Source organism: Pituophis catenifer, unplaced genomic scaffold (genome assembly GCF_029215685.1).
Source record: "Pituophis catenifer annectens isolate HBS135680 unplaced genomic scaffold, rPitCat1.0.hap2 SCAF_4, whole genome shotgun sequence".
NCBI classification, from domain to species: Eukaryota; Metazoa; Chordata; class Lepidosauria; order Squamata; family Colubridae; genus Pituophis; species Pituophis catenifer.
Window position 1 is genome coordinate 6,854,509 of NW_027256884.1, and position 22,248 is coordinate 6,876,756.

At 41.2% G+C, this 22,248-nt stretch overlaps 1 protein-coding gene across 2 annotated transcripts in view; it reads right to left on the reverse strand.

Annotated features, from left to right (window-relative positions):
- The window catches only part of DIAPH3 (diaphanous related formin 3), a 115,370-nt gene that overhangs the window by 46,895 nt on the left and 46,227 nt on the right, over nucleotides 1–22,248 (reverse strand). For both annotated transcript variants that reach the window (XM_070943960.1, XM_070943961.1), the window contains exons 20-23: nucleotides 16,640–16,804; nucleotides 13,902–14,037; nucleotides 9,584–9,679; nucleotides 7,975–8,034 (exon numbers count right to left, since the gene is read on the reverse strand). In XM_070943960.1, coding sequence (XP_070800061.1) covers nucleotides 7,975–8,034; nucleotides 9,584–9,679; nucleotides 13,902–14,037; nucleotides 16,640–16,804 — 457 coding nt within the window. The remainder of the gene's footprint in view (nucleotides 1–7,974; nucleotides 8,035–9,583; nucleotides 9,680–13,901; nucleotides 14,038–16,639; nucleotides 16,805–22,248) is intronic.

Consider the following 22,248-nt stretch of genomic DNA (forward strand, 5'->3'; position numbering starts at 1 on the left):
ATTTATGGCCAATTTACAGACGAATGCACCTCTTTCATGCATCGGTGACCCTTTCGCATGCTGTATTTCCCCCCCCCCCCCTTTTTTTTTAAAAAGAGCACATTAAAAGGACATTAGTCTAGAGTAAACCACTTTGTGTTTAGACCTGGAGGGAGAGGGAGAACAGAGAGAAATTTATGGTCTTCCAGCTGTTGAACTACAACCAGCATTTTTCCCACCCCAAGGTAATTCATCTTTAAAATGAAAAGATTGTCTTAGGTGTACTGAGGTTATAGTAATAGAAAAAGTTCCATGGGGGGAAAGCGTTTTTTTTTTTTTTGTAAATCTCATTTGCACACTTTGCACTTCAAGAATATGAATATATATATATATATATATATTAATATATATTATTAATATATATTTAATATTAAATATATTAATTAATATTAATAATAATTATTTATATATATATATATTAACTGTACACACACACACACACACATATATAAAAGCATAATACATGAAGAGGCAAACTGATTCACTAATAAATGGACTACGCAACCCGAAGCTGTTGTATGAAAGTGGTTTTTCAAATTCAGATTCTGCAGATAATGAAAGAAAGTCGTTAATGCTCAAGGAACAGACCTTTCTGCTTTATTTGACACATGTAAAATAAATGAGCGAATAGTTTAACAGTCAGCAAGGCTTAGAAATAAATGCAATTTTTCTCCTTCTCTTGGCTGAGGGTCTTATCAACCTTACTTTTATTGGACTTTGATAACTCTTTTCAGGGCGAAAAGTGGAATGTATAATTGTTCTTTTCAGTAAACAAATAAATAAATAAAGCAGGCTTTCATAGCTCAGGAAATTGGGTAAACCAATTATCATCAAGAGTCAGTGGAAAATTATGCACCTTCCTTTCCCACAGAACTGTGAAAGCACAATTATTAACTTCAAGGCCAGAAATTCACAGAGGAAGAACTTTGTGAATTATTCCAGGGGACGAAAAAGATATGCTATATACAAACTATAGATTACGTTTCACTTTTTTTTTTTTTTTTTTGATCGAGCCGAATTCTTACAAATCATCTGATTTAACAAGAAGTGCTAAATCTGGACTGTGAAACTTCAGGCAACAGCTGGGTGGCAGCAAAGAGCTAAAAGTTTGAAGCCATAAAACTTCATAAATGCTGCCACCTGGTGATCAGCTGGAGGTTTGCAGCCCAACTCTATCTATCTTTTATCTATCTATGAATCATTAACGCCATAAAAACCTACATGGCAATAAACAGCTTAGGCCTGGCTTTCAATTGTGTGCCTCAATCCGAGGTAACCAGCCTCAGAATAACACTTCTCTTGGTACCGACATAATGGTATTACATATTACCCTGATTGATTGATTGTCGCACAAAAGTATTTAGAAATGTGGATACGTATTTTTATCTCGAGATGTTCAAATTATCCTAGCAGTTGCCCTCTGATTCAGCGAGACACAGGCTCGCGAGCGTTTTCGTTAAAGAGCATTTCAAGTCGAGCATAATTTCACAGCGGGGAAGAGCTTTACCTAAGGAATAAAAGGGCCATTATGATTGTTCATTGGATGGCGTGAAATGGGGTTAACTCGGAGATTCATTGGCGGTGTCCTAATTTCAGCCAGCGCCTAGCAAACAGGGAAACAGTTCAGCTTTGAAAGCTGGGTGTAAGCCCGACTGATTCATTAGGAAGCTATTGCTAAAGGCAGCGAGAGTCATATGTCCCAGGTGGTTTCTCATGCAGCCGTTTTCTGCCCTGTGAGACTCGGCTGGAAATCCCTTAATGCACTATGCCCTTCATTTATTTTATTTTATTTTTTTTGCTACTGGACATTTGAGAGCATTTTAGAATGCTACTTTCCCAACAGCTGCCCGATGATCGATTGGGCTGAATTAAATACGTTTTTATTCCCCCCGCCTCCCCGCGAGAGGAACAGGAAAAGACTACCATCTACAGTGCAACTGAGAAAGTGGAACAATTCATTTGGTAAATCCGCAAAATAGTAGGGAATATAACTGAATCATCCTAGTATATAGTTCAACGTCTGGATTCCACAAGCGAATCTGCAAATAAGGAACTAGCCCATTATTCAGGACCAAACTGTTTTTTTTTTAGCTTAGCAGTATCAACAATCATTTTAGCCAGTCTCTATCCACTGCGGGATGAAGAAGGCCTCTTCCATATGTTTCCAATCAATATTAATACTGCTAATCACTTAGCAGAATAAAATTAGTTTTTGAGCTATCAATAGAGCTGTTATAATTTAGGTAATACAGAACAGGGTGAAAAAAAAAGACAGCAATTTTGTGTTACTGTTTTTTTAAAAAAAACTATTTATATATTACAAATGCTTTATACATTCTCCGTTTATGTCGTTTTAGATACAAAATCGTGCAGAGTCGAGTTAAAAAAAAAATCCTTGTAAAATATATCAGTGGTATAAAATTAGGTTTTGAGCATCAATAAAGCTGTTATAATTTAGGTAATATAGAGCAGGGTGGGAAAAAAAAGATAGTAACTTTGAGTTGTTGCTGTTTTTTAAAATTATTTACAAATTACAAACGCTTATATGGTCTCCCTTGATCTCATCTTAGATACAAAACCACCCAATGAGTTGAACTTAAAAAAATCCTTGTAATTTTTACCAGCAATCTTCACGTGAAAAGAAACCAAAATAAAACAGGCACGCTCTTTTATTCTGATTTCCGGCAGGGGAGGGATTTTTTTTTTTTTTTGCTGTATCTGTTTTCCAAATTTTGAGTGACTGGCACCCTCTAGTGTTAGAATTAGCAGAACAATGCATGAGTGTGTGTGTGGGGTCTCTGTGTCTTAAGTATGAGAAATAAACTAGAAGAAACCATGGCTTAAATCATGGAAACTGTAGAACTGATGGAAAGGATAACCCCTTATGTAGACACACAGCTGTGAGATTAATACTGAATTTATAACAGATTTCATGAGCAGAGAGGCACTGATCTGGAAAACAACCTGCTGGAAAAAATCCAAATTAGCCTAAATAATTAAGACTTTCAGCCTCCTTTCACTACTCTTTCAACTCATTACCTTCGTGTTTAAATGGCAATGCTGCCTAGAATTCGTATTGATCCTAGCCCCTCATATATTTTTTTATATATATTTTGCGAGACCTGCCATGTGCATAACAGACAGTTGGTGAAAATAAGTACTAAACCAAGTGCTAAATAATCACCCCAGTTTATAGCAGGTAACTTTCCCGGTTTGTTAAAACTGCTGTCTATTTGCTAAAATGAATAATAAGGCTCCTACAGTTCTTAAAAACTGGGGGTCCAGGAACCCACCTTTCTTCTCTACAAGATGAGAAGTCAGATCTACGTTATCTTGCCCCAGTATTAGCTATAATCCATTGAGGACCCATATACTGCAGGGATGAAATGCTACCGGTTCGGACCAGATCACCCGATCCGGTAGCAATGGAGGCGGGTGGTTCGGAGAACCGGTAGCAAAAATCCCTGCCTCCCCCCCATGCCCAGCTGAGCCACGCAATCATCAGAGGCTTTTTTTTTTTTAATTTTTAAAAGCATTTTTCTACAACCTCTTTGGCCAAAAAAATGCTTTTAAAAGTAAAAAGAAAAGCCTCTGCCGATCAGGCAACTCAGCTGGGATCGTCAGAGGCTTTTAAAAGCATTGTTTTTACAACCTCTTCAGCCGAAGAGGTTGTAGAAAACATGGTTTTAAAAGTTAAAAAAAAAAAAAAAAAGTTGGCCACGCCCACTCAGTCATATAAACCCCTCCAAACCACGCCCATAGAACCAGTAGTAACAAATTTTACATTTCACCACTGATATACTGCACTAGTAAAAGAGGGCTGTAAAAATATCTACAGACCTCTCACATCCTGGACATAAACTGTTTCAACTCCTACCCTCAAAATGACACTATAGGGCACTGCACATCAGAACAACTAGACACAAGGACAGTTTTTTCCCGAACGCCATCACTCTGCTAAACAAATAATTCCCTCAACACTGTCAAACTATTCACTAAGTCTGCATTACTATTACTATTAGTCTTCTCATCGTTCCCATCACCCCTCTCCTCCCAATTATGACTTCATGACTGTAACTTTGTTGCTTGTATCCTTACGATTTATATTGATATTGATCATTTCCTATGATCAATATCATAGGAAATGATATGATTCGATTGCTTATTTGTACCCTAGGACTATCATTAAGTGTTGTATCATATGATTCTTGACGAATGTATCTTGTCTTTTTATGCACACTGAGAGTTTATGCACCAAAGACAAATTCCCTGTGTGTCCAATCACACTTGGCCAATAAAGAATTCTATCTATCTATTCTCAACAATAGAAAGGTGCAAAAAAATAAACATGTAATTTTAGGGTTTCAGACAATGCGTTTCCCGAACGCTTCCTGAAGAAACCATAGATTAAAATTTGAGTCCATATAGCGTGTGGCGGTATATAAACAGAAACTCGATAAATAAACTTTCTCCATGCAAATCACATATTCTACCCATGTGCTACGGGGCTTCCCCACTGTTGACTAAAATACATTCTATACTTTGAGGCTGGGTTGAAAGAAAAACACTGTAAACAATGTACAAGGAACGCAAAGATCTCTTTTTATCCCTTGCTTTACTGTCTTCTGCATAAAAGCAGATAAGCAGAAAAAAGGAAGAAAGCTGGATATTCAGATATATTCACTCAACAGAATTCGTTTTTGTGAGATAAGGGTCCTTAAGCTATCAAACATTCATGAGACTAAATGGAACATCTGTGACTAGAAATAGTATACCTCCAATTACCGCTGGCTATAGACCATTGTTTACCTTGCTTGTGACTAGTCAGAAATATCTTGGCTAACTATCGTTAATACGTTGAAGTAGATGATTCTTATTCTGAGCTACGCGAGGGAACTTATGTGTTCCTTACGGACTACATTGCCAAGATTTTAACCAAAAAAAAGAATCCCAGGAATGTACAATATATTTCAGCTCGTCTTATTTATTCTTAGTTTTGATTCTTAACTTTGCTTTGATTCCATTCCCAAAAAATTGAACTGTAATTTAAAAACATGAAGACAGGGGGATCAACTTGCATCGAGTGGTGCGGTGGCCTAGAGACGGAGCTCTCGCCTCACAATCAGGAGGCTGAAAGTTCGATCCTAGGTAGAGGCAGATATTTCTCTCTCTGGGCACAAGGACATTATATCTGCTGAATAAAACTCTCCATTGGTGACAGGAAGGGAATCCGGCCAGTAAACACTCGGCTCGGATTATGGGGTTGTTAAAAGATGATGATGATTGGGATCAACTTGCATAACATCGTTCAAAATAATTTGGATATACATTTCCTTAAGTTATAGAATGAATAGTGTATGTATGCGCAAACAATACATACACATACCCTGTTTCCCCGAAAATAAGACATCCCCTGATAATGAGCCCAATCGGGCTTTTGAGCGCATGTGCTAAAATAAGCCTCCCCCCAAAAATAAGTCCTCCCCGAAAATATTTAAACACAGAGTTGGAAATTAGATAAGATGGCAAGAGGAGACCCATCTTGCTCCATGCGCCCCAAAATAATAAGACCTCCCTGAAAATAAGACCAAGCGCTTATTTTGGGGTTAAAAAAAATATAAAACAGGGTCTTATTTTTGGGAAAACACGGTATTCTTCCATGACAGAGTGGTAGGACTTCCAAGAAGTCAACCGATGAAGCACTGATGGGATCCAGATTTGATTTATCTTCAACAAGGGCACTGTGAGATCATGAGATATATATATAGTGTTCTAATTCTAGTGGACAGGATGCTGGGGAGGTTGAACGCAACCACATGTTTATTGGACCCGTGTCCCTCCTGGTTGGTGCTGGCTACCCGGGAGGTTACACGAGGCTGGCTCCAGAGGATTATAAATGCTTCCTTGAGCGAGGGGTTCTTGCCTTCCGCCTTGAAAGAGGCGGTGGTGAGGCCCCTCCTCAAGAAGCCCTCTCTGGACCCAGCTGTTTTAGCAAACTATCGTCCAGTTTCCAACCTTCGCTTCCTGGCGAAGGTTGTTGAGAGTGTGGTTGCGCGACAGCTCCCGCAGTACCTGGAGGAAACCGTCTATCTAGATCCGTTCCAGTCCGGCTTCAGGCCCGGGTACAGCACGGAAACGGCATTGGTCGCGTTGGTTGATGATCTCTGGAGGGCTCGGGACAGAGGTTGCTCCTCTGTTCTGGTCCTATTAGACCTCTCAGAGGCTTTTGATACCATCGACCATGGTATCATGCTGCGCCGGTTGGAGGGGTTGGGAGTGGGAGGCACTGTTTTACGGTGGTTCTCCTCCTATCTCTCCGACAGGTTGCAGTCTGTGTTGGCTGGAGGGCAGAGGTCGACCTCAAGGCACTTGGTTTGTGGGGTGCCACAAGGGTCGGTCCTCTCGCCTCTCCTGTTCAACATTTATGTGAAGCCGCTGGGCGAGATCATCCGTGGTTTTGGGGTGCAGTGCCATCTGTACGCTGATGACACCCAGCTGTACATCTCCACCCCAGACCACCCCAACGATGCCCTTGAAGTGATGTCCCGGTGCCTGGAGGCGGTGCGGGTCTGGATGGGGCGGAACAGGCTCCGACTCAATCCCTCCAAGACTGAGTGGCTGTGGCTGCCGGCGTCCCGATATAGTCAGCTGGTGCCATCGCTGACTATTGGGGGCGAGACATTGGCCCCCACGGAGAGGGTGCGTAACTTGGGTGTCCTCCTGGACGCACGGCTGTCCTTAGAAGAGCATTTGACGGCCGTGGCCAGGGGGGCTTTCTATCAGGTTCGCCTGATACGCCAGTTGCGCCCCTTTCTGGATCGGGACTCCCTATGCACGGTCACTCATGCCCTCGTTACTTCCCGCCTTGACTACTGTAATGCTCTCTACATGGGGCTCCCCTTGAGGAGCACTCGGAGGCTCCAACTGGTGCAGAATGCAGCCGCGCGGGTACTTATGGGGGCAGCATGGCGCTCCCACGTGACACCTCTCCTGCGCGAGCTGCATTGGCTTCCAGTGGTCTTCCGAGTGCGCTTCAAGGTGTTGGTTCTCATCTTCAAAGCGCTCCATGGCTTAGGACCCAGTTATTTACGAGACCACCTTCTGCCTCCGATAACCTCCCACCGGCCAACACGCTCCCACAGAGAGGGTCTCCTCAGGGTGCCGTCTGTCAGGCAATGTCGGCTGGCGACCCCCCGGGGAAGAGCCTTCTCTGTGGGGGCACCCGCCCTCTGGAATGAGCTGCCCCCAGGGATACGACTAATCCCGGATCTCCGGACCTTCCGCCAGGCCCTGAAGACTTTTCTGTTTCAGCAAGCCGGGCTGGGTTAAAATTTTTTTAATTGGTGAATTTTATGGGTAACGGGGTCTTAAATTGGAGAAGCCTAAGATAATTTAATTCTGTTTTAATGCATTTTAATATTTGTATTGTGTGTTTTTAATCTTGGCTGTTCACCGCCCCGAGTCCTTCGGGAGAGGGGGCGGTATAAAAATTTAATAAATAAATAAATAAATAAATAAATAAATGCAACAGCTAGCTGCATTTATAATTTACGCACGTGTATATTGTTATATGTTTAAACTTTTGAGACTGATAACTGAAGAATAAAATAACACATTGTATCGCCTCATCTAACACATTAAGAAAGTCCATTGATCAACTGTGTCCATTTTCTTGTTCTTGTGTTAACGCTCCACCTCAATTTATGTATTTTTATAAAATCGTAATCTTGTTTCAGAAATGAAATATCCGACTTAAAGTGTGTTCCTATGCAAATCGACGTGCATTTTAGAAAAAGAGAGAATGGAAGTGGGACAACTGTGTCTCATGGCTTTATTATATTAATCTAGACAGAGCCAAACCAAGCAAGATCATAGTAGCTGACGGAGGTACAAATCAACAGAAAGAGGGATAAGAAAATGTGATTTATGAATTACCGTGGTTACAAGGTTTCAAAACAGGTGCTGCAGAAGTAGAGCTGAAGTTCTGGGGTTCATCTGCAGATTTAAAAAAAAAAAAGATAAATAAACTATAGATTTCCAAAGTCTTTTTTTTTTTTAATTAAACCACCAACATAAATTTGGTCACTTTTATAGTTATTACTTTTTTTTTAATCCAAAGGGACCCATGATACCACAGAAGTATCCCGTCATAGATAAATCTACAGGCCCTCTGGGACCAAAATACAGAGCAGAATAGAAGGAAGACTTGGAGTGAAGAACCCTGATTTACAAAGCAAGGCTCATATTTCTCTTAAATCTTGATTCAGGATTACACTTGTTCGCTCTGGACACATAGGGGGAAAAAAGGTGATACTTTCAGTGGCTCACGATGCTTTACATCAAAGGTTTCAAACTCAAGGCCTGTAGGCCAGATCTGGCTCGTGGGGTGCTTAGATCTGGTCTGAGGGGATGCCCTGGAAACAGCAAAGTGCCTCTGCCAGCAAAAACAGAGCTTGGGAGGGCCTCATGTGGCCCACCCAAGTTCCATTTTCGGCTGCAGTGGCTTCCTCCAGCCCTCTGCCAGTAAATGTATGTATGTATACACGTGTATACATATACTGCGAAACCTTTCCACTTTTAGGCAAAATTACTACATGGAGAGAATCGTGTCAATATGTGACAAGCCAAAAACACTAAGGAATTTGCAAGGCAAAGTTTTATAAGTGAGTCGCCACAGCCCATTTTTCCTACGGCAAGCCATCTAGGAATGGAATTTGTCCCGCAAAATTTCATTTTAACTATTTCGCTATCTTTAAAGGCTGTTTTATGTTCTCATTACAAAAATATATATATATATTTTCCTGATTCTATCAAAAAATGTAAATGTTTATACACAAACCTATTTCTTTGTTCGCCTTTTTACGCTTTAAATCCATGGTTCTAAGTTATTTCTGGTTGCGTCCTCTTCCCCACCAGGAGTTTGAAGAATCTCATTTTTTTTTATTGTGTCACTTGTAAAACTTTTACATCTTTGCTTGTAAAAACATTCAGAGGTTGGCAACCTTAAACACTCAAAGAGCCATTTGGACCCGTTTCCCACAGAAAAGAAAACACCGGGAGCCACAAACCTTTCCCGTGCCTGATTATTTCCTGAGCGGCCACATAACTAGCATATGTAGTTGAATTAAACATTCTGGGTTTTTTTGAAACTTTTCTTTTCTTGGATTTATCCATGGTTGGCCTACCAGGAGTCGAAAAGCTCAATAAATCGTGTGCCAGTAGGTGTCACACATTGGCGGTGGTGACACATATTTTGAGCGACAGGGAGCTGCAGCAGAGGGATAAAAGAGCCATATGCGGCTCCAGAGCCACAGGTTGCTGATCCCTGGTTTAGGTGGACATCCCTGCTCCATTTGCCATTGTGATATTAAAATGGATATTAAAAAAAACCCCAGCTCCGAAACAATTTTGGCCTGCATTTTTCCACTAATGGGTGGGTTACTTTTAAACTAGGATTGGTGGCATGATTCTATAGAAAATAAGAGAGCGAGAGAGAGGGGGAGATGGAGGGGGGAAAGACGGAAAGAGAGATAAAATTATTTACCTTTAAACCTGGGTGCTCGTTTTCTTCGATCGCGGAAAGCCGCCCCTGACTGCAGCGCCTCCAGCAAACTATCCATCACTCCTGTCTCGTCCTTCTCTGTGAAAACAAATGGAGGGAATTCCTTGTTTTCTGGGTTACCACAGTAATGTCAAAGGATTGTAGAAGGATACAGGAAACGCGCTGGCGTTCCCAATTCAGAGAAACCTTTAAATTTACTCATCAATCAGATTTTTCAAGAAGGGAGAGCTTGCAGATCGTTTTCGCCTGCAGCAGATTCAACTTAGTTTGATTAAGTTCACAAAAATCCAACGCATCCTAAAAAGAAGACGCAACAAGAATGTTAAGCGTTAACGCGGCTTTGTCCTCGCACTGTTGCGTTCTTCTTAAAGCTTTGAATGAAAACCGGAGATCACGGTCACACAGAAATTCTCTTGAAGGAATTTATCCGTGAGGCTACAATCTGAAGTGCTGACATTCATCCTTTGCAAAAGCTACATTAAGCTCTTCTCCTTCTGCCTTTCTTTAATGGATAAAAGCATAGATGGCTCTCTAGTGCTTCCACTTTAAGACCTGTAAATTATTACGCCAAACTTTTATATTCTTTTTTTTTTCTAAAGTTAACATTGCATTGAAAAGGAAAATTCTCCCCAAGACTGCTAGACACCAAGCAATCATTTCTCTTATAATTCCAGAGGATGTTATAAAGCCACTTACAGCCTCAAGAGCAGCTGAAAAACTATGTGCGTATAATATCCCCTTGACAATAATTTCCATCTGTAACCAGAGTAATTTAAAAAAGAATAAATCTGCATGTATATGCTGCTTGTTAAATAATTGAGAAATGTCCTTGGTTTCTTAAACACAATATTAATACTTCTGGGTCGGAAGCACTGAAGTGTTTCCGTGGCGAAAGGATTTGTCGGTGACATCACCGATGCCCAGGGACGTGGGCTCCTTTCATGTATCTGTGAAGTGTGGGCACCCGCTTTTGAACCGCTGGGTTGGTGGGAGCTGGAGCGTGTGATGGGAACTCAACCTGCCCCGCGACAGCAACAGGTTTCGAACACGATGCTGCCAATCGTCAGCCCAACGTTCTAACCTCAGGAGCCACCGTGCTCTTCTTAAACACAATGTGTTCATTATATATATTTTTAAATGATTAGTTACCTTAGTTTTAATCGAAAGGAGTTGAAAGGAGAATAAGATTAATACCAGAAGATTAAATGCTTCAGCCATTTAACCCATTCAGCCCTAGTGCTGCGTAATGGGGTGAGCTCCCATTACTTGTCCCAGCTTCTGCCAACCTAGCAGTTCAAAGCATGTAAAAAATGCAAGTAGAAAAATAGGGACCACTTTGGTGAGAAGATAACAAGTATTCCGTGTGCCTTTGGTGTTTAGTCATGCCAGCCACATGACCACAGAGACATCTTCCGACAGCGCTGGCTCTTCGGCTTTGAAATGGAGATGAGCACTGCCCCCTAGAGTCAGGAACGACTAGCACATATGTGCGAGAGGAACCTTTACCTTTACCATTTATGTACTGAAATATAAAAGTTATAACTAGAACTCTATGGCTTAGCTATCCCTGCGACTTACTCGGAGAAAGAGATCTGAAAGAATCTGGGAGTTTATTTGCTTATTATTAAATGTATTGGCCGCTCTTTTTACCACAGGATAACTGTCTGTGGTAAGATAAGAGTTACAGTATATATTTGCTTTTCTTAGGCAAGGGTTGGGTAGAAGTCAGCAAGTTTAGCTTGAAATCAGGGGCAGTAGAGAGGTGTCAGGAAATACAAGTATTTATAGTTAATCTAAAACTGTATAATTGAGCAGAAGTCCACCAACTGTCAAGACCTTCTGGTAGCTGATTTGCAACACTGAGACATGGTCAAATAATTTCAAAACTTTTAAAACTCCTGACTTAAAAAATAGTGAGTAAACTTTCTAATTGCTATCTGAGCCTAATTCAAGGTTCTTCTTGGGGTGGAGAAAGCGAGACACAGTTGAGGCTCAAATTTGTCCGCGGGATTGTCTACTCAGTTACCAAACCTTAAATTCTCCAGTTTTCAAGAGGGCATCTTTGGCAGATGGCAACCCTTAGGCCGACGAACAACAAGAGCAAAATTTCTGCTTTTTCCACCAATCAATTTCACTTCACTGTGGAATTTGATTGCCCGGGGGCGGTTCAGGTGGGGTCTTAAACCTTCCTGGTTGCCTCAGGCCATCAGACGCGCTGATTTTGTTTCTTTTTGTTATTCTTTTTCTTGTCGTTGCAGACAAGTTTTATTGCAAGAGCCAATGGAAGAGTGGGTTGATGAACAGATAATTCTGGATACAATAAATAAATAAAGGCAGAACACTTGTATTGATTGAAATAATTAGTAGGCAACATAACAAATGGGGTTTACTCTTATTCAAGCCAAATCTAAATTGGGTAGCTTTGTCATTCATCACCAGTACTCTGTATCTCATCTGGAAACAACCTGGCAGCTGGCATTTCCTTGCCAATTACCCACAAACACACTTGAAGTTCGTAATTACTTTACTCGGAATCAGGGCCCCGTCCTGTTGACAACCCTCAGGCTGCATTAAAAATTGAGCGCTATTGATATGGGAAATTATTACTGGAGTTAAAAAAAAAGAAAACCAAGCTTTTTATAGTTATGCATAATCACCCGGAAACTCTCTCTGGGCAGTCGAACATTTTGTAGGAACATCAAGCACTACGGAAGTTGGATAATCTAGAGCCGTAGGATACGATTTCTCCAGGCAATACAGTTGTTTTATATATTTGTATACATCTCCATCTCCATACATACATACACATACACACACACACAGTATATATATATATATATATATATATATATATATATATATATATATATATATATATATATATACATACATACATACATACATACATACATATATATTATATATATATATATATATATATATATATATATATATATATATATATATATATATATGTATATATGTATATATATGTATATATATGAGAAATATGTGTGACTATCCACTTGTAGATAGAATAAAAAATAACGTTCAGAATGTTAACTACAATGTGGACTTCAAAAAACACACACGTTAAACAAAGAAAAAAACAGGAAAGAATGTGTGCTTCTTGGCAACCTAACATTACTGCAGAAGCCAAGAGGCACTTGTAACATTAACACAATCACCAGTGTGCTTACTGTTTTGCAACCTATTATTTTTCTCCCTAACGGTGCATTTTTAAAAGATCCTGTTATGAGAGCCATCAAGCAGCCTACATCGGCAATCAGCACAGAAAGCTTAACTTTACGTCAGGCTATAAATCTCATTAGATTTGGAGAATTCCAAATCCGCGTGCTGGAGGAACCTTAAACCAGCTCTGGGTAGTCATCTCTTGAATTGAGATTCTGCTAGATAACGTTATCTGGTCCCATCTTTTGACAGCTGTTTTTTCTCCCGTTTTCAATCCTTGCGTTAGACGGTTCAAAGCGCTGTTTTACAGAGTCCATGCAGATTGTCAGAGTTTTAAGTTACTCATACCCTGCTGCCAGAGGTGAAATGCTACCGGTTCGCTCCGGTTCAGGCGAACTGGTAATAAAAACTACAGATTTGAGCGAACCGGTAGTTAAAAAAAAAAGCTACCGGTTTGGGCGAACCGGTATTTCCGACGATCAGCTGTACAGCGGGGTTTAGCTTTGCTAGAAAACAGGAAATCCTGCTTTCTAGCAAAGCTAAATCGCGCGTCCCAGCTGATTCCCCCCTTGCTGTTCTACTTACCTTCCCAAGCCTCCTTTTGGTACGTATTGAGCATGCCCGCATTTGGTATGCACTGCGCATGCGCACACTGCGCACATTGGTCGTGTGGTGGGCATGCACGGCCAGCAAACCAGTAGCAAACCGGTTTGGATTTCACCACTGCCTGCAGCCCATCTGCTCCTTGCTGTTAGTTTTTTGGCTACTTCACTTTCTCCTTGAGAGAGAGAGCAAGCCAGCACAAAGGAAGACATTAATCAGAAGGAAAGAGGAATCAGCGCCTTCAAAAGAAACCAATTTTGCAATCCAGGTTCCAGTTCTGAGCGTGATGAGATGCTAGATTGTTTCTTGCTGGAAGCGAGAAAGGGTTAACTGTGGGTGCACGTCCTCTCTTATTAAATCGACATTTGTCTAAAAGTGGTTACAATTTGAGGACGAGCAAAAGAATATAGAGGGGATCAATCAGACCTAAACGCAGCAGGGAATTTTAAGTAAACCACTTGTTCTGCCTTAGCAAGCCCAAATCAGGTTGCTCTGACCACATTACCTGTTTTAATGTCCAGCAGGTGCTTTTTCTTCTGTTGTTTTTCTAGTTTTTCTTTTTCTGCTTTCTCTTGAGCTATTCTAGCACGCCTCTGCTTTTCTTCCATTTCTTTCCTTCTCATATTATCCTTTGCTGCTTGCTAGAGAGAAAAAAATACATTGTCAAATATTAAGATTTGCTTTTTTAAAGATTTCACGAGAGAATGATGATGTATTTTTGCTTGGTTCACACAAAAGCAATTGGCTTAAGACTTAAGGAGTGTCATCCTTAGAGGATCACAGGACCAGATCTTCTCAATTGATCTCCGCTTCCTGGAATAGCACGCCTTCTGACATTAGACTGGCCCACAACTTAAAGCTGTTTTGGAAAACCATTAAAAGCATGGCTATGTTCTCTTGGGCAAAACTAGTACATATTTATCCCCAACTTCAAATTCCCCACTTGGTCAGAAAGTTCATAAGATGCCCTTAGATCAGGGGAGTCAAATTCAATTTCATTGAGGCCCTCATCAGGATCATGTTTGACCTTGAGGGGCCGGGATGGGCGTGGCTGTGGTGGGTGTGGCCAGCTCAACATCACTTGTGTCGGGGTGCCTGTGGCGGCCCGAATGCTCTGCCAGCGAGAACGGGCTGCAACCCTCTGCCAGTGAAAACGGGGCTTGGGAGTGCTGCGCACGACCCTCGCAAGCTCAGTTTTTGGCTGCGACGGCCTCCTGCAACCCTCTGCCAGCAAAGACGGAGCTCAGGAGGGCCACACGCAGCCTTCCTGAGCTCCATTTTCGCTGGCAGAGACACTGTGGGCTGGTCCTTCACTGTTTCCAGGGCGGATCTGGCCCCCAGGCCTTGAGTTTGACACCCCTGCCTTAGATGATTTGTTCTCCTGGCCTGTTTTTTGTACTAACTTAGAATGATGATGGGGGGAACAAAACTTTACATTTAGCTCTCATGTTTCTGAAGGAAGAAGGATTTTGGCGTAACAGCTCAACAATTGAGCAATAGGCTGAAGTAACTGGTCAATCGCATTTTCTTCCAGCTAACCCAACTCCCATGGTTCCAGAAGACATCAATGATAAAACCAGTATGATGTTGTTATCAGGAAAGCTATAGAAGAATGCCTGCATAATCTTCAAGAGTTGAGTACAGCTTGGAGTGAGGCAGTGGTGGGTTCCTCCCGGTTCGGCCTGGTTCCGCAGAGCCGGTAGCGGTAACAATATGACGTCACCGAACCGGTTCTGCCTCCCCCCCGCATTATTCTTACCTTTTATTTGGCCCCACCCCCAATCTATTGCTGCCTCCTGAGTCCCAGCTGATTGGCTAGAAGGAAAAAAACTGTTTAAACTCTTGCCACGGGGCTTCAAAGAGCCGCCCTACAGCTGATAAGTGTTAAAAGAAAACAAATGAGTAGACCGGTGCCTGCAAAAATAAATGAGTAGACTGGTGCTTGCAAAAATAAATGGGTAGACCAGTGCCTCCAAAAACAAATGAGTAGACCAGTGCCTGCAAAAATAAATGAGTAGACCAGTGCCTCTAAAAACAAATGAGTAGACTGGTGCCTCCAAAAACAAATGAGTAGACCGGTGCCTGCAAAAATAAATGAGTAGACTGGTGCTTGCAAAAATAAATGGGTAGACCAGTGCCTCCAAAAACAAATGAGTAGACCAGTGCCTGCAAAAATAAATGAGTAGACCAGTGCCTCTAAAAACAAATGAGTAGACTGGTGCCTGCAAAAACAAATAGGTAGACCGGTGTGTTCAAAAACAAATGAGTAGACCGGTACAGCTCTGCAAGCAGTTAAAAGCCTGGTAGACCAGTACCTCTGCTAAATCCTAAAGAATTGTCACATGACCATCAAGCCATGCCCACAAAATAAGCCACGCCCACAGAACCGGTAGTAAAAAAAATTTAGAACCCACCCCTGGAGTGAGGTCTATGACAATTCTCCATGGCCAACTTGTCGCAGGAAAACTCGCCATGGCCAAACCGCTGTGGGCCAACTTGCCATGGGCCAAAAGTTACACTAATATCAAAGCAACGGTGGCGTAGATTCATTAAAGGAAGGATGCAGAAAGAGGAACAAAAGAACGAAATGGGAATGACAAAAATTAAAACCATCATCATCCTCTTTTAACGACCCCATAATCCCTTGAGGAGTGGAGTCTGGGCAACTGAATGGAGCTGAGTGTTTACTGACCGGAGGCCCTTCCTATCGCAAATGCGGAATTTTAGTCAGCGGGTGTATTCTTAACGTGCCCAGAGAAATATCTAGGATTAAACTCACAACCTCCTGATTGTGAGGTGAGAGCTCCACCTCTAGGCCACCGCACCACTCACAAAAATTAAAATATATATTTTTAAAAATTTATTTGAATTAATTAAATTGTCCCGTAGTGTGTTGGTCAAATAGAGTTGGAACAATTCTATGGGGAGTTTGTGGTGCGTTTGCCGAAGCGAGTTGGCTGCAGCGAATGGCCCCATTCCCCTTGGGGTGGAGGGGAGCACAAGTCTAATGAACGGCGTGCTAAAAGCAAGACAAAACACAGAGAAGAGGACAAAAAGAAATGGAAAGAAAGCATAATTAAATTTACTAGATTAACAGGATTACTCGCTAAGTACCCAAATGATTAGAATTAAATACTATTCAGGGGCAAAGATGGGAAATAAAAGCAATCAAGGATAATCACAGAAGGACTTTTGACCCTTGCTATTCCTGCGCAGCGTATCATTTTGTTCTGTGAGCCTTACCGTGAACATCGTTTTGAAGTTGCTCAAGTCGGTGAGGAATTCTTCTACCGAGATTTTCTTTAAATCAATGGCATAATATTCCATGACATCCCGGTACAGATTTTCCATGCTTTTGTGTATGGTAGAAAGTTGCTTGAACTGCTCTTTTGCTTGGACGAGAAAGCTGTGCTAGGCTTGTTAAAGTTATATTCAGAGTAGAGCGGTATTAAAATAAGCCAAGACGGAGATTTTTCAAAAGCTTTGCTAAGACTATTCACAAAGTACTAAGATGGGCAGCGTATAACAGATAACCTATTTTTTTCCCCTTCTTGCAACAATAGCATTCCTTTCGCGATAGACTGGTGTTTAATATCTTTTAGAAAGGATTTCTCATAGGAAACCAATGCAATCAGCAATTAGGCATCCCAGCAACTTATTAAGGGCTGTATAAAATTATGGGGGAAATTGTTTGATACTAGTTATCCAAATACGATTCTTTACTATAATGCTTGTGGTTTAGATTTCTACTAAATTGTTCTGACTTAAAGGGTAAAGGTTCCCCTTGCACATATGTCCTAGTCATTCCTGACTCTAGGGGTGATGCTCATCTCTGTTTCAAAGCCGAAGAGCCAGCGCTGTCCAAAGACGTCTCTGTGGTCATGTGGCCGGCATGACTAAATGCCAAAGGCGCACGGAACGCTTGTTACCTGCCCACCAAAGGTGGTCCCTATTTTTCTACTTGCATTTTTTACCTGCTTTCGAACTGCTAGGTTGGCAGAAGCTGGGACAAGTAACGGGAGCTCACCCCATTACACGGCACTAGGGATTCGAACCGCTGAACTGACGACCTTTTGATCAACAAACTCAGCATCTTAGCCACTGAGCCACCACGTCCTGAAAAAGGATCTATTAAAAGGATCTAATTTAAATAGCTCTTAAAAGGATCTGTTTAAGCCCATGGTACTGTGGTCTACATATCCTGAATAATCTTAACATCTCTAGCATGTTTTATTCTGCCCCAGTACTGTGTTCTAATCAACAACGTTCATTGGTTGAGGAATATCCTATCCCTGTAACTGATCATTTGGAGCTAGGTCAGAAGTACAGAACTTGTTTTAATGCTTTAACCAGCCACCACGTCCCCCTTGTTCTGACTTAGGCTTCACCAAATCACGAAACAGACTCCTTGTCCCGAAAAACCGCTTTTTATTTGGCTAATGTGAATTCCTAGCATTCACATCCAGCAAAGTCCCGGCAAACAAGTCTTTCAAGGGTGAATTGCAACAACAGACCTTATCAGTCCTTGGATAGTTGCCGGCCAATAGCTTCCAGGTACAACGCTGTACAATGAAATACTTGGCAAAGAGTCTCCGCGAGGCACGAACTCAGATAAGCAAATCTTCACACTAATAAACGAACTAATTATCTCCTGAAAACACCACTCCCCTTTTGCTATTTATTCCCAATGGGAGGGGCCATTCAGTGTCCCCTTGTGCTTTTACTCCCGAGTCGACCCTTGTTTCTTAATTGTTCCCTTCTCCTGAGAGCTCTGCGCATGCGCACATCGGAAACAGGCTCCAGCTGTTTTTCTGCCCCACTTATCTCCGACTCTGAAGGTAATAATAATAATAATAATAATAATAATAATAATAATAATAATAATAATAATAATAATAATAATAATAATTTTATTTCTATACCGCCCTTCTCCCGAAGGACTCAGGGCGGTGTACAGCCAATTTAAAAACACAAGACACAACAATAATTAAAAATTAAAATAATTAAATAGATTTGGCCGATTTAATCTCCGACTCTGAAGGTAGCTGATAACTGCCGGACGGCCCTGGCCCCCTATCTGCCTCAGATGCAGAGCACTCATCAGAGCCTTCCCCAGACTCCAGGACTGGCCCATGTTCCTCCCCAACCTCTTCACTGTCTGAGTCTGCCGCCACAACACAAATATTATAATCCATATGAACCTATTATCTAGTGTAGTGTATGTACGTCATTTTTTAAAAAACTATTACAAGCTTTAACCAGTAAAGTCTTTTTTTTTTTTTAGGAGCGTCAAAATAATCGCAAATAAACATTGACTAGGCAACAATCCATCAGGCATCTTAAATCTTACTAGAGATCCTCTGCCTTGGTGCTAGATCTCAAAATGTTGCAACATTGCTGGTCTGATAAAAAGCCTTATCGGAAAGTAGGAAATCTTCATTGAATGGTAGATTGTCTAGGGAATGCCGATAGAAGGGACAGCGTAAGAGTTTGATGAAGTATTGTGTGAATCATTTGTCCCAGATAAACTAGCTCAGATGCATAGCTGAAGTATATGTATTTTCATGCCAACTGCTGTCAGCGTTTGTCAAAGCCAGCCAGTTTCATCAAGGCTTAAAATTCTGGGAACGGTTTTTATATACAATTAGGAGGGAGAAAAATCTAAGTATGCAAATCATTTCATTATAAAGTCCCCACTCGCGTATGTATTTATTAATTGCAAATGCTTAGTATTTTTTTCTTACGCGAGTTTATGGTGCCAAATCACTGCATAGAATCTACCAAGTTATTTATTTAAGTGTTTATTGCATAAAACACTTCTATTTTATATTCTATGGCAGCACTGTAGGTTTTCTTGTCTCTACAAAAGGGCATTAAAAAAAATAAAATGGATAAAATAAAATAAAAAATGGTTTACGATTGTTTGGCTTTATTTTTATATTTCAGCTCCCGGCCCCCAACGTTTTACAAATTCTAGATTAATATCAAGCTAAGAAATCAAGGAAAGGACTAGCTGTTAATGATGCAATGTTTCTAAGCTTTCGCTAAATATAAATCTTCATTCTGAGACCAGTGGTGAAATCCAATTTTTTTTTTACTACCGGTTCTGTGGACGTGGCTTGGTGGGCGTGGTGTGGTTTAGTGGGCGTGGCAGGGGAAGGATACTGCAAAATCCCCATTCCCACCCCACTCCTGGGGGAAGGATATTGCAAAATCCCCATTCCCACCCCACTCCTGGGGAAAGGATATTGCAAAATCTCCATTCCCATCCCACTCTGGGGCCAGCCAGAGGTGGTATTTGCCAGTTCTCCGAATTCTACTCCAACTTTCCGCTACCGGTTCTTTAGAACCTGTCAGAACCTGTTGGATTTCACTCCTGTCTGAGACATTTATTGCAGAGCAAGTCTTGCTGGCAAATGGATGCACTCTATTACAGAACTCTCTCTCCTTACACACACACACACACACACACGCACGCACGCACGCACAAGCACACATATCATGGCTTTCAAATGGGGAAAGTGGAGATAAGCCTGAAGATCAATCATTGCTAGTAATTAATTAGGGTTTAGTTAGTTCATTATAACTCTCCTCTATCCTCCTCCCATTTTTCTTCCATCCTTTTTCACCCTTTCCTCCATTAATAGGTAGAAGGAAGGAGAATTCACACGAACAAAGTATGAGATGGGTTTGTGTGTCTAGGAAAGAGGGGTTGAGAATATGCAATAAATCCTAAGGAAAAAAGGAAGTGAAATATAACATACAACGTACCATTCTGGTCATAAAATCAATATTCAATTAAAAATGGATTTGCTATATTTAAAAAGGCCCTTCAAAATACAAAACAAGACATGTGGGCCAAAGAAAAAATAATGAGGAGCATTAAAGTATTACACCCTCTTTTTTTTTTTTTTGGCTTTAAATTGCTTTGTAAATCATATGTGCATGTTTAAGGGTAACTTCATAAATGTTTCTCAAATAATTCCTCTTTGTTTTACTTACTGTTTAAATCCAGCATTGTGGCCTAGGCTTACTGAGTCATTACAATACACAATTAGTCGCAAACAAACCTATTTTATTGTAACAGCTGAGAATTACGTTCATTCCCAGCTGAGTCCCAATTAATTGCAAAGCAAGTCCTTCAGAAGAAGTCCTTCGGGATAATCACCAACCTGACACCCTGCCAAAGGCCTTACTTGGCAAAGCCCCACGAAGTTCAGAAACAAACAAGAGATGCCGACTGGAAACAGAATTAGCAATGTTGTTTTTCTGCAAAAGGCCCACGTGCCTTTGTTTCTATTTTAAGCCTTATGGGAGGGGCCAATCATCTCCTGGCCTTACTCCCAAGTCGTCCCTTTTGCTTTAGCTATTCTTGCCTTCTGGCAGCTCTGCGCATGTGTGCACTAGGAACAGGCTCCTCCTGTTCCTCTGCCTCTCTGCTGTCTGACTCTGGGGGCTCTGGAATCTGTGCATCACTCCCAGATGGCCCTAGCCCAATCTCTGCCTCTGACGCAGAGCCCTCATCTGGGCCTTCCCCAGACTCCAGGACTGGCCCATGTTCCTCCCCAGCCTCCTCACTGTCCAACTCCGCTGCCAGCTCCGCAGGCTGCTGGTGGACCACAACAATAGGAGCCTGGATAGCTCAGCAGACTAATGCATTGTAATTTAACTCCAGCTGTCTGCAATTAGTAAATTTGAATCTTGCCAGGCTCAAGGTTGACTCAGCCTTCCATCCTTTCTAAGGTAGGTAAATTGAGGACTCAGTTTGTGGGGGCAATAAGCTGACTTTGTATAAATATACAAAAGTATGAAGGCTATTGCTTAACACATTGTAAGCCGCCCTGAGTCTCCGGAGAAGGGCGGCATATAAATCAAATTAAAAAAAAAAAAATAGCAGAAGAGGTACAGAGAGATTAAGAGCCTCTTTGATGGCTCTGATTTTTGCCATCCAAATATGACAAGACTTTTTTATCAGCCAAATTTGATAAGGCAATATTTCAGGGGCTTTCATAGAGGAGAGGGGGTCGATTTATTCTCCAAAGCACCTGAGGGCAGGACAAGAAGCAATGGGTGGAGTTAAGGAGTTGCCTATAAAATAAAAGCTTAGGCTGTATGAAAAGCGTTTTACAAATTTTAAGAATCATTATCCTGCCTTTTTAAATATTTCTGATGGTGTTTTTTTTTTTATTTTAACTGAGCAGTTGAAAAAAAACGTGAACTATTCTATTTTCCAACCATAACAACAGTCGCTGGACAGCTTCTTCAAGCTATGAGGGATCATCCAACATTTGCATCAAATACACCGTTTTTCCTGTACACATTTTTTTTTTAATTAGCAAGCACCAGCAACAAATGTAATTCCACTGCTCCCCAATTATTCTCTGTCTACGGGGAATGTTAACAGGAGGCGATTACATTTTAACAGTGTTTAAAGATCAAACCATCTGTTTAAGTGTCGCGTGTGGGATTTAGCTTCGAGTGCTTATGCATTTTTGTGAAATTTCCAATAACTTTTTGTTTTATAAGCTTACAACGTATGCATGGCTCTGTTGTCTATGTTACCCAAACATCTCACATTAAGAAATATTTCCTAATACTACATCTTGGAACGAAGTACAATCATCATCAGCTTGCCATATTAGCAGTTTCCAAAGTGGAAATTGCCCATCGTAGACAACTATCTCTTTAAAAGGAAACAAAAAGAATATTTCTCATTCTGTTCCATTGGAGTTAGAAAGAGGTCACTTTAAACTCATGACCTCTACAAAGTAGAAAGGGAAGAATCATTAAGCCTTGTTGACTGCTGGGGAGGACAAAAAAAAATCTTCATTGTGGTGCTTTTGGGCAAAATT